The sequence below is a fragment of the Lathamus discolor genome, chromosome 6, assembly GCF_037157495.1.
Source record: "Lathamus discolor isolate bLatDis1 chromosome 6, bLatDis1.hap1, whole genome shotgun sequence".
In the NCBI taxonomy this organism is placed as follows: domain Eukaryota; kingdom Metazoa; phylum Chordata; class Aves; order Psittaciformes; family Psittacidae; genus Lathamus; species Lathamus discolor.
Genome location: NC_088889.1, coordinates 18,171,818 through 18,185,001, shown reverse-complemented (window position 1 = coordinate 18,185,001; position 13,184 = coordinate 18,171,818). Strand labels below are relative to the sequence as shown.

Sequence of the window (13,184 nt, the reverse complement as noted above, 5' to 3'; positions counted from 1 at the left end):
ACACACAAAAGACAGACTAAGGATAATGTGGGCCCTATCTGGAAGAAAACAGAGAACTGGCTACTCTTGATTTGGAGAAAGATGAGGATCTCAATGACTTCTTTGTCTCAGTCTTCACTGGCAAGTGCTCTGACCACACCACCCAAGTCTTGGAAGTCAGATGCAGGGACTGTGAGAATGAAGACCTTAGGCCCACTGTAGGAGAGGATCAGGTTCATGATCATCTTAAGAACCTGGACGTGCACAAGTCCATGGGACCTAATGAAATCCATCCACGGATCCTGAAGGAGCTGGTGAATGAAGTTGCTAAGCCACTGGCCATCGTTTTTGAAAAATCATGGCAGTCAGGTGAAGTTCCCAATGACTGGAAAAAGGGAAATATAACCCCATTTTCAAGAAGCAGAAATGGATGACCCAGGGAATTACAGACCAGTCAGTCTCACCTTTGTACCTGGCAAAATCTTAGAGCAGATTCACCTGGAAGGCATGCTAAGGCACATAAAAAACAATTAGGTGGTTGGTGATAGCCAGCATGGCTTCACTAAGTGGAAATCCTGCCTGACCAATTTGGTGGCCTTCTATGATGGGGCTACAGAACTGATGGATAGAGACAGAGCAGCTGACATCATCTACCTGGACTTGCACAAAGCATGTGACACTGTCTCGAATGACATCCTTGTCTCTAATTTGGAGAGACATCAATTTGATGGATGGACCACTCAGTGGATAAAGAACTGGCTGGATGGCCACATGAAAAGAGTTGTGCTCTCCAATTGGAGACCAGTAATGACTGATATCCCTCAGTGACAGGTGTTGGGATCGGTCTTGCTCAACATCTGTGTAGGTGACAGGGACAGTGGGATTGAGTGTGCCCTCAGCAAGTTTGCCAATGACACCAAACTGTGTGGTCCAGTTGATATGCTGGAGGGAAGGAATGACATCCAGAGGGACCTTGACACGCTTGTGAGGTGGGCTGATGCCAGCCTCACGAAGTTTAACCATGCCAAGTGCAAGGTCCTACACCTGGGTTGGAGCAATCCCAGGCACAGCTACAGGTTGGGCAGAGAATAGATTCAGAGCAGCCCTGCAGAGAAGGACTTGGGGGTGTTGATCAATGAGAAACTGAACATGAGCTGGCTTCAGTGTGTGCTCACAGCCCAGAAACCAACCGTAATGGGCTGCATCAAAAGCAGCATGACCAGTAGGTTGAAGGAGGTGATCCTGCCCCTCTACACTGCTCTTGTGAGACCCCACTTGGAGCACTGTGTGCAGTTCTGGTGTCCTCAACATAAGAAGAATACGGAGCTGTTGGAGCAAGTCCAGAGGAGGCCATGAGGATGATAAAGGTGCTGGTGCACCTCACATGCATAGACAGGCTGAGAAAGTTGGAGCTGTTCAGCCTGGAGAAGAGAAGGCTGCGTGGAGACCTCATAGCAGCCCTCCAGTATCTGAAGGGGGCCTATAAGGATGCTGAGGAGGGACTCTTCATTAGGGACTGTAGTGATAGGACAAGGGGTAATGAGTTAAACAGGGGAAGTTTAGATTGGATATAAGGAGGAAGTTCTTTACTGTGAGGGTGGTGAGGCACTAGCACAGGTTGCCCAGAGAACTGGTAAATGCTCCATTCCTGGTAGTGTTCACGGCCAGGTTGGACAGAGCCTTGGGTGACATAGTCTAGTGTGAGGATTCCCTGCCCATGGCAGGAAGGCTGGAACTACATGATCTTAAGGTCCTTTCCAACCCTAACTATTCTGTGATTCTAAGGCATTATTAAAAGCAGGCAAGGCCCATATTTGGGACTGACATCCGTAGACTACTCAAGATGCAATATGATCCCCTTTTAAACAACATTCCTCTCTTCATTTTTCTGACTGGCATCACAAGACCAATAACAGTTTTATATCACATTTGCCCTCTTCTATGAACCACTTCTTCACAGTACTATGCAGCCTATGTTGCCTATGACGGAAAAAGCTCAAGAAATTTTGCGTTCAGTTTTAGTTCAGAAGACCTCCCTAAAACTAGCTAAGAAACATGTTCAAAGCTGCCTTTGCTAAAATGCTGACCTAGAGATTCCTGTCTGTGCTTCAGTGAGCGCTGCTTGTTGCAGGAAAGGAATTTTGAGGCAGAGCTCCCTGTGCCAGGACAAGGACATGTGAATCGACTGGCTGCGCCTTGGAATGATTGTGCAAATAACTTCTTCCTAGTTCCCTAAAAGCACTGACTGTACAGTCTAACAATAATGCACTGAACGATGCCATCTTCAGCCTGTGCCCCAGAATGCTGGCTTCTTCCCTAGCCTACTTTTCAGATATTCTCAGTGAACCTGAAATCAATCTGTGTACTGGTCCACATTCAGTTCAAAAGTTAGTATTACCCATAAGTCATATTATCATAGAATTACTTTAGCCTTTAAATACTTACTACTTTACCCAAAGTGTGTGAGGATCAAGGACAGGTAAAGCATAAAATTGTTTTTGCTGATATCTCAGTAGCTTTACATGCTTTTTTTCCCCTTCAGATAACAGTTCTCAGAAGAGCAGCCATACAGCCATCTACTTACTTGTTTCCGGAAATCCTCTTTTGTTGTTTTGCGTACAGGTTGGGAGGGCACATGTACAGGGCTTTGGGGCTGAGACTCCTCTGTAACCCCATATACTGACTGTGAGGAACCAATAAACAAACAGAACAGCAATTACATTTTTCTCTATTATGCAGTGAAGAAAAGTGCAGTATGCAAAACAGTGAGGTAACGAACCAGCAATTTCCTACCTGATTATTGACCTGTGTTTATATCCACGCAGGTCAATAATCACTCATCGTGGTGCAAAATTTACAAGTCAGACTGTTCCTGCAGATACGTGCACTTGGAAGGTCCATAGGCATGTTAAGAAAAGAGTTTATTTTAAATGTTATAATGCAGCTGGTAATTTTTAGGAGCTCTGTCAACACTTGTAGAATGAACACTGGGAGTCGTCACGGCGGTGAACCAAGTAGAGGAGGAAAAGATTAGAACCCAATCCCATGCCATGTTCTTTCATTTGGTCCAACTTCCTGTTGTAAAAATACACATTGAAGAAAGTGCTTAACCAGGTGCCTGTCAATGGTTCAAGTTCATGTGAACCTCTCTAAGCAAAAAACCTACAGATTGACTTGTTGACATTCACTTTCGGGACATAGGCCTCCACTGAAACTAATATCAGCTCCCCTTTCATTTAGTGCTTTTACTTTTTATTTCAAATTCACATGTAAAAGACATATGAATATCTCTGCTGCAATTTAACTACCAATGGAAGTTCAGGAGTTTAGTATTCTCTCCAAACAGGTAACAAGTGACAGGACAAGAGGAAATGGCCTCTAGTTGTGCCAGGGGAGTTTTAGATTGGATATTAAGAAAACTTTCTTCCCCCCAAAACCAAAATGATTGTCAAGCATTGGAATAGGCTGTCCTGGGAAGCGGTCGAGTCGCCATCCCTGGAGGTATTTAAAAAGATGCTTAGACATGGCACTTAGGGACATGGATGAGGGGTGGACTTGGCAGTGCTCAGTTAATGGTCGGACTTGGTAATCCTAAGGGTCTTTTCCAACCTAAATGATTCTGTGATTCTATATACACAGAACAGCTAAAACTTGCTCTAAGTCCAAAATACCAGGTTGAGAATGATTCAGCCTTTGAAATGAGTAACACTGGTAAACAGCTCTGAAAAATCTGTGCCCAAATAATTTCTTAATATGGGATCTTGGTACTTTAGCCAATTGATTTAATGTTATGGGAGTGCAGAGCCAGCAGACATCTGGGACACAGCTCCTTAATGCCCTTCTCAGTTCTACTTATCACCCAGTCTACAGTGCTCTGCTGGTAAAACGGGATTAGTAAATTCACCAGTTAGAACAAAATGGAACTGATATGTGCAAGGCACTTTTTTTCTGTTCATATTCCAGAAATCCAATCTGACCTTTTTCACCTTCTGTGGATTTTTCATACGACGACACTTTCTAATGTCCATTTCTGTGGTGTTCACACAGCCTGGCTGAAAAGAGATGGTAATTGTGTTACTACTCTGTTTACAATATTCATGCTACCTTATCTTTCTAAAATATACAATTAGATCTTGTCCAAAATTCTTTCCTGAAGTTTGTGTCCCATAAATTACCCTTGCTAAACAAGAGACTGCATACACCTAATATTGACATCTCAATATCCAATCCATTTACTCATAACTTTGGCACCAACAGGAAGTATCTCAGCTAAGAGAGGAGCTATTTCTAGGAAGTCTGAGACAAACCTGGTAAGCTGCTTTTCTTTCATATGCACAATAATCTTCAAAACTTCACATTTATTGTGTATTTCCAAATCAATAGTTACAGGGATGCACAAGCCTAGAATGTCTAAAATAATCTTATAGACACTTGGTGTGTTTCAAACTGTAAGAAAAACCCATGTGGTGACTTTGAAGGCAATATCTTTGTGCATAGTGCAGTTTACTAGTATTAAACTTTTCTGTCAAAACCTGGAAAGACTCATCATTCAAAAAAAGTTTTACCACAGGCCTGTGCACATCCCAGAATGCTCTTTCCTGGCTGTCCAAAATCTTTCTTTCTGTTTTATCCTTTTTCCTGTCAATTCTGAAAAGAAAAACAGAAACAGATGAGGCGATGTACAAGAAACACTTTCTTCTCTGTTAACAGTTTCTAGCTGGGGTTTTTAACCCCATGACAAAAAAAAATACAGAAATCCACTTTTTTTGTACAGCATTGTCACACTCCCACATGCAAGGCCATGCACCATGAACAAAATTTCACTGGTGTTTACTCCAGTATGTGTCAAAAGAGATTTTCCTATTAACATGGAAAATTTATTTTAACATGTGTTTTTTATCTGCTGAGGAAAAAACCTTTCCTGATACTCTGCTTTCAGACCCTGACTTGATGGGCAGAAAGTTCATGAACAGAAAGTTCAAAAGGGACCCTCCTTACAGCAGGTGAAGTTATTGGCTGGTGCTGCTCCACATCAGGAGGCCTCATTGCACACTGGTGCCTCAGTAGCATCACTGGCATGACCACAGATTGCAAAGCAGCAGCTCTCCCAGGCATTCCCAGCAGCAACATGGGCAGCACTCATGACCACCCCTCTCAGAGCTTTCAACCCTTAGACTGGCTCTGCTTGTATGCCCTGGTGTGGGGAGAGCAAAGGGTGACAGCCAGCACTCGCCCAAGAGACGCAAGACCAGGCCAGCATAACAGTAACTCACTAATTTCAGCCCTGATGCTGCCAGTGAGCTGACTCGCTCAAAACACACACATCAAAGGCCACCAGAGGCTGTTCAAAGCAACTGTTACCCTATCTCTTGGCAGCACTGAACAATTCATGTCTGGTGCCTCACTCCCATGCTCTACACGTGAGCACGGCAAAGTCACCACCCGATTGCAAGATCCACCGGCACAGGCTGAATGAGGCACAGGGAAGGAGGAACAGCCTCCACCTCAAGAGCAGAACTGAAGAACTGACACTGTCCCTCTGCTGGGTTCCCACATTGCTGCCACCCATAAAATCAAAGCAGTGAGGGGAAAAAGCCCCACCAGGTGGGACTTCTAACTATCAGGTTCTCTCCCTTCTGACTTCCTTTTGGAGGGGGAGTGATCCTCAGTTAAGCCTCCATTAGAAATTTACCAAAGGATAGGAAACAGAGGACTGAAGCTGGAGTTTCTGAACACCCCTTCCCAGAAAAGTCCAAGTCCTCCACAGTTTGGTATCACTCTCTGAATATTCCCCTGCAAGGCTGAGACAAGAAATCAGCTCTGCAGCACCCCACACATAGACAGAGCAGCCACCAGACAGCAGTCACTGTACTGCACTGATGAGCTAGTGCAGACACCCAGCCCAAAACTCCTTTTTGTGAGCAAGTCCTTCACACCAGGGCAAAGTGGAAGGTGGAGTCCTCTGCCAACCTCACACTGCACAGCACATACAAACTGGAGGGACTCTCTGAAGGCTTCATGAGTTGTCTTCACAGGTGCTTTGTGCTCAAACCAGGTTCTCAGCTTATATCCCTAAACTAATTCAGTATTTCACATTTTAAACTAGGAAGATGCAGCGTATTAGATGGTCTATGGCTGTGTTTTTTGAGCAGTGTAAGTATAGCAATGGTAATCCTGTGTGCAAGCAAAGACATGCAAGGCAGAGCAGAACTTGATAAGGAGGAGGGACATTTTCAGGTGTTTTGTGTTGTTTTCCTTTTTAGTTAACTCAGGGCTGTGAATTACACTGTGTATTCCAGCCCTGCTTTCTTGGAAACCTGAACACTGAACCATCACAGGAACTGCCAATCAAGAAGCTGAAACTAGCCAGCTAAAAAAGTTGATAGTGGCCAGTCCATGCTTATGTTTCAAAGAAAACAAAATGAAGATGAATAAGCAACAATGGTCACAAAGAATCTGATATTTACTTTTCTTTCTTAGGTGCTAATTGTATGCTGTAAATAGAATACAGAATCTTGTTTTGACAATTTTATTTTTTTAACTTGGCAATAAACTTTCACGTAACTGAAAGTACAATTGCTATTGTAAAGTCCAATCTTCTTTTCCAAACAGAACACTGGTATTGTGGTCAGAAAAAATCCCTTAATTACCTTGTAATTTAAAGGATAATTACCAATGTACTTAAATAGTGCATAATTACAATGTTATTAAGCAAAGAATTAATCAAAATCCAAAGGGTTAATCAGAGACATGCCTCAGCCACACCCTCAAGAAATGATGTTCCTTAACTTTTTAGCATCTAATGCTGAAAGTGCAAATTCTTTCTTGTGGTACAATGTCAATACTGGTGTTCTCATGTGCCATCTTTACCAGCTTTTCCATTTTATAGATGACAACTACAGGTACAAAATGGACATGTACAGTTTTAGGCACTAGCTTGTAGACACTAGACTACAAAGTCTGGACCATACCCATTTTGCAGCAATAATGAAAACATGCTCAAAACATTAAGAGGCTTCAAACTGTTTTCACAAGGGAAAATGGGGGGGAGGGGAATAAAGGCAGATTTAAATTATGAGCAGAGAATAGGAAAAATCCCAGTACTGAATCTGAGAAAGTTTCATGTAAGTGGTACCCAGTTCTCCATTCTAATTTAGTAACACAAGTCAGACTGCAGGGAGGGGAGATAAAGTCAACCGGAGATTGGTATAAATGAGGAAACCAAATCCAGTCTGCAGTAAATACCACCACTTTAAAGTGGCAATAGTTTAAGACTTAAACACTTTACTAGCATACAGTAACACAGACAGAGGACAAAGTGCTGTTCTTTCCATTTGTAAAGAATGGAATACAAAAATACTTCACAAAAGTAGAAGCTGAATGGGCAAGTGAATAGCCCAAGCTTCCATGGTGAACACAGGCTCAGGAGCTCCTCACCAACATTTCCATGTACAGATGATTAAACCCATCTTTCAGATTCTGGCACAAACTTTCAGAATTTGCTCTCTATCGCTTCTAGGCTGCCAGCAATTAAAACTCACCAACACCTTCAGAGCTTTATCACAGTAAAGATTTTGACAAAGAAATTCCATCTGTATGGAATCCCCTTCCTTTCGCAGCTCTAAATACTGGTGCAGTTCAGTACTCCAAGATTACTCACTTCACTTGGGCCTCAGCTTGCATGAAGATGAATTCCCACTTTCTCGCAAATGCTCTCTGAAGTCTTGCTAAGTTTTCCTGACGAAAAGATGAAAATAGTAAGAACAACTAATCCTTGCAATTACAAGTTCTTAAGATTACATTCAGCAAAGTGGGTGGTTATTTTATTCCTTTTTTTTTTTTTAAGCTGGAAAACTCAAGACACAGAAGTCAGTGTTAATTTTGGGTGAACTATCTTGCAGGCAAAGTAAGGCTGTAATGCATCCTTTTGGGCTGCAGTCCTATAGCTGCAGCCAAAAGAGCCCTGTCAGGGGTAAGTAATGGAGTGTGATGAAGACAGCTTGAGCTCTACTATGAAAATAATGATGGACTTGTTCCCAAAAGATAACACCGAGAAGCTTTGTGAAGCTGACGACTTTCATTTCTGATAGCAGATGGATGCCACCTGCACATTTCCCTCTCATCCCCACTTTCCCTTCCTCCCCCAGCTGCTCTCTTCTCTTCAGGCTTTTGCTGAGGTGCAAAGCCTGAGCATCCCTTGATTTGCTCAGCCCTGGTCACCGCTGAGACCATTACGCAGCTGCACAGCACTGAAGGCTGGGAACTGCCAGGATGATTCACAAAAGGAAATAGCTTGTTTGTCTGAACAATGAATATAGCTGACTGCAAAGACTGGGTCCAAATGCAGCCTTGCTCTACATCTGAACTAAGAGCTCTGGTCCAGACCCATTATAGAGAGCATCATGATCTGTACATTTGGAGGCGGATGTGACTTCATCACAGCTCAAGGTCAAACTCAGGACATGGCCAGAATTTCAGGCTCAAATGGCACCCCAAAGTCACATATCCATACCGACCCTGATAAGGAGATCTACGGGACCATTAACCTGACCCCCTTCTCCATTACAGCTGGTTCAACTGTTGCAAATTTTCATTTTGAAAATGAACACTATTAGTTCTACTGCTGTTCTTTTTATACCTATTCCCTTCATTTCAACGAAGTACTTAAGTGCATGCACTTCAATGCTAGAAGAGATCTTCCTATTATTCACTTTAAACCCTTGTATAACACAAGGCACAAAGCTTGGCCCTGTTACCACCAAGTCCATGTAAGAGTTCAAGTCCGTATACACAGAAGAAAACAGTTAAGCAAATGATTTACAGCTGTGCTGAACTGTGGTGATTTCCTTAACTGTGGCTACAAGGAAGAACTACTTGTAATTATCTGCAAAAACAATTTTTGTGGGTTTCTTTTTTTTTTTTTATTTTGCTTTAAATTATATTCACATGTGCCTTCTGGTGTAAATATGCTGAAACCAATGAAACATCACCAACTGAAGCAATATTTGAGTCATGCTTATGTTTGGCCAATTATCAACAAAACTGAATGCAATTATGTAAGCTTAATCATATCATTGACACCTCTGCTCTAACAGCAGGGAGTTATCTAGGAATGCTACAAGCAGAACCTAAACATGAGATGTCCCCTCAAATGCTTTGTAGAGATTCTTTTTGGAAACTCCAGTGCTGATGCCTTCAGAGAATCATTCTCATGCTACATCTCCAAAAATGTGTTCTACATGGACAGAGCTCCTTCACACTCCTGTAAGCCTGTTTCTCTCACTTGTGCTTAGCTTACATCTCTGTTGCTGGATCCACTTCAAGCTCCCATAATGACTAAGTAGAGTCACAGCCATTCTTATCTTATTGTCTCTAATTAAGAGAACAAAGTTTGAATGCAGAAGTAATCTCTAATTGTGCAATGCAATATTCACAAGAAAAATGAGAGACTGCCAAGGTCTAATTATTTGTCATTACTGAAGCATTGCTACACTCTGTAGACAACAATGTGCAAAAGTACTTAGCCAAAGCCTCACTGCATGTGTGTGGGAGTGTGCACGCTGCTGAACAGCCTTTTGTTGCTTTATGATAGACCTTTAGAGTACTTACAGTTAATTGGTTGGCTGTGAGAAATTTTAATGGTTTTAATAATGAAATCAGCAATATGCAGAAGAGAAAACTCAGCAAAAGGATGTGTAAGTGCATGCAGATTATTATATTCCTTCCTTTATGCCTGTACTTCAAGATTAGAACTCTTGGGAACTCTGGATGCATTTTCAGGGTGGACTAGATAAATGGCAATTTTTGCATGCTCTTCACTGAAAGACCAAATGGCATGTAGACATATCCGTGCGCACAAAAGTCCCAGAACGCAGAAGGTAAGGAAGAAGGGAAAAGTCCATTCTTGGGAAAAAAACCCTAAAATATATGCAATATAAATGTTTTCATTGAAATAAACACAGACATAGAAGTCCAGTAGAATCAATTTTGTAAACAAACCCTCCAGTGAAAAATTTCACACTTGAAATTCAGGTGTTACATTATTAAGCTAGTAAACAACAACAAAGTCAATACAACAGAAAGAAAAGTTCAGCTGGTTAGAGTGTTACACTGCTCGTATTCAAAGAAACTCACACCAGCCCTGTCCTTCCTGCCTCTGTCTTCCCACTCCTCTCTAGTCAAGCTCTGCACAATCTGAAGCCAAGGTTGGAGGTACTCTTATGGATAATCATTTCATAACAGAAAACTTGACTTGAGTAAGCTTGAGTAATAGTGTTTCCTATAAGGCATATTGAAAACGGTCCAAGTCTGATATCTGAAAACTTTCACAACTAGAATCATATGGTCATCAGCAATTTAATTGCCTAACAACGCACCTGAAAATCCGTAATTTCTGTGCGTTAGTATGCACCATATATTAATAAGGAACGGTTAACAGGAAACCAAGATAAACTTCTGTGTAATTTGCCACCGTCTTGAAGGTCTGACTACAGAGAAGATGCTTTAATTTGAGACACTGCAAAGCCAGGGGTATTCCCTAATAATATTCCTGATGTTGTGTCCAGATCAAACTTCACACAATTCTGACAAAGAGACACAGTAGCTGCTGATCCCAAAGCACAAAACAGCAGCATTCAATTAGCAAGCAAAGCTTTCCCTGCACCCCCCAGCTTTAAGCTTTAGCAGCAGTGTACCTACGGCTTCATAATCTGCCAGCTCCAGCCTAGCTTTGTTCTGCATGGTCCGTTTGCAAAGATAGATTGCTAAAGAGAGAAACAGAAAACAATTACAGACAGATTACTAGCATTAGATCTTAAAAAAAAAAAAAAAAAAAAGGAAAAAAGTGCACTATTTGTTCTCATCAGAAAGCAACACGAGTCAAGGAATGAGAGGGTTGAATACGCAGCTGACATCACCCACTAGTAATCTCAGAAGCCTTAAACATCTGGGACATCTAATTTAAAAGTGCTCAGAGTAGATGCCAGAACCTAGCAAGATATTTGAGAAAGGCACAATTGCTTCTGGGGCTGGTAAAAGATTTACCTTCAGCAACCTGTTCCCCTCAGTACCATGGGAATATCCCTGCCAAAGTGAAGCTGCTCTGCACTTTTCCCCTTTTGTTAATAAAAAACCCCAACAAAACCAACAAACCAAACCAACCACACCCCCCAAAAAAAAAACAGAACAAAACCCAAACCAATTAAAGACCAAGAATAAAACCACCAAAATGTTTCAGAATATTGAAAATAGAAACATGGGCCACATTTTAAAGTTATGAGCATTTTTTCATATGCTTCATCCTACACATTCATATGCTTCATTCTACACATTTCAAATGGTTAAGAAAAGCCTTCTCACATTTCACCATAGGCAGACACTGCAGGAACTGATGTGGTTTGGGATTTTGAGGGTCAAGATGAGCTCAGTGCACAACACCAAACCAGTCCCTGGCTGCCTTCTGGTAAAGCCTCAGCTGGACCTGCTCCTCATCCCATTTCCATTGCAGGCTGAAACACATGGTCCCCAGCACAGCCTGGGTATACAGTCAGGTCTGAACTACTTAATAGAGGTCCAGGGCTCTCATTTGGGATGAATCTAGATGTGAATTTTATAGCTCCCTTCTGTTCTGCCCTCTTCTCATGCTCCAGGGCCAGATACTTATTATCCAACAGCATACCAAACTGGAGCTGAGCGGAAGGCAAAGCATCACCTACAGAAAACTACAATAAATCTCTTTCAGAAAATTTTGTCTTTTCTTTGAAAATCTTGGTGGGTTGGTTTGCTGGTAAATACAATTTTCTGACATCCTGATAAATGTTTTTCATTGGAGAACTAATCTTCTATGGAAAATGTGTGAACCCCTCCCCCCACCCCCCCAAAAAAAAACCCCAGACCAACCAGTTCTACTTGTGTAATTCTATTCCTATAATTCTAACATTCATATAATGAGCCAGTACTATGCATTGTAACCAGAGGTGGTCAGTTCCTGTATATTTATACATCTCAAGGGCAGGTTCCTCTGTAAGCCATTTGCAACACCAAATAAAGTTAACGTCAGTCATCTCACAGTATTTCTTCATGCTAAGCAGTGACCTGCCATTAGCAACTTAGTTCCTGTCCTCTGACTGGATCTATGCAAATAAAAAAAAGTATGAAGTGCTGCTGGGATTTCAGTTTTATTTGGGTCTACTGCTAGTTTGGGATTAATTCCTAGGAAGACTCCATCTGTACAGACCTCTGATATGCAAAGACTGATTATAAGCATATGTTAGAGATTTCTGGGACAGATGAAAATCTGTCACTGTAGGGCTCAGGGCTAATGCAGCTGCAGCTTGTCCAGCTCACACAGGACTTTATTTTGAGGTGCACAGGTCCACTCAATGCCCTTGCAGCACAACAGTCTGACTGCGAAACCAGTCACTTACAGATACTGTAGAAAAAAAGAAACCCAGAACTTCCCTCTTCAGATTGTTATTCTGATGTTTATAGATAGATATTTAGCACAGTTCAGACAGTTATATATGGTGTCTGTAAAATCTGGAAATTATTTTGCATACAATGAACAGCATCATGTTTTCTCCTAAGCAGTTCCCCTCACTAGGATAAACACATAAGCCTCTGTGCTAGCAGTCCTGCAGATGAGGGACTGCAAATGAACTATTACATGACAGATACCATTGCAGGATACTTCTCCACCCCAGCAAATGATTCCCAGAATCCATAATGATGAGTAATTATTGCCCAGGAAAGAAAAGAATCTGATTGTTCAGCGAGGAGCTCTAAACTGATCTTAGATTATGAGATACTTCAAAAGAAGGACTTCCAGGAGCTCCTCTTTTAGGAGCACACATGTAGATTCACTTCCTCTCCCAATGCCACACCAGGATGCAACAATGTATTTCACCATTTAACTGTGAAAGAAGGGCAGCTCTGGAAGAGACAGCAATGTTGCATGCAGACAGCTAAAGATAACAACACTGACATATTTTCTTCATGTATTATAACTGTCTGCAGGCACTCACATGTTTAACACATCATGTTGCAGTTTATTAGCTCATAAACCATGTTCAATCTTCTTTTTTTTACCAGCTCTGGGAAAAATAAGTCTGGAGTCATATATCAGAGAACTGTAACTATGAGTTGCCATCAGTTATTATACTGGTTTATTGATCAGCCAGATGAGTGCCCAGGTGAGGTAACTTTTT

General features: G+C 41.8%; 1 protein-coding gene across 8 annotated transcripts in view; it reads right to left on the bottom strand.

Moving 5' to 3' along the window:
• RGS6 (regulator of G protein signaling 6) overlaps positions 1-13,184 on the bottom strand; it is a 276,150-nt gene that overhangs the window by 56,753 nt on the left and 206,213 nt on the right. For all 8 annotated transcript variants that reach the window (XM_065683513.1, XM_065683507.1, XM_065683506.1 and 5 more), the window contains 5 exons: positions 10,678-10,742; positions 7,640-7,716; positions 4,545-4,626; positions 3,957-4,031; positions 2,564-2,662 (listed from right to left, as the gene is read on the bottom strand). In XM_065683513.1, coding sequence (XP_065539585.1) covers positions 2,564-2,662; positions 3,957-4,031; positions 4,545-4,626; positions 7,640-7,716; positions 10,678-10,742 — 398 coding nt within the window. The remainder of the gene's footprint in view (positions 1-2,563; positions 2,663-3,956; positions 4,032-4,544; positions 4,627-7,639; positions 7,717-10,677; positions 10,743-13,184) is intronic.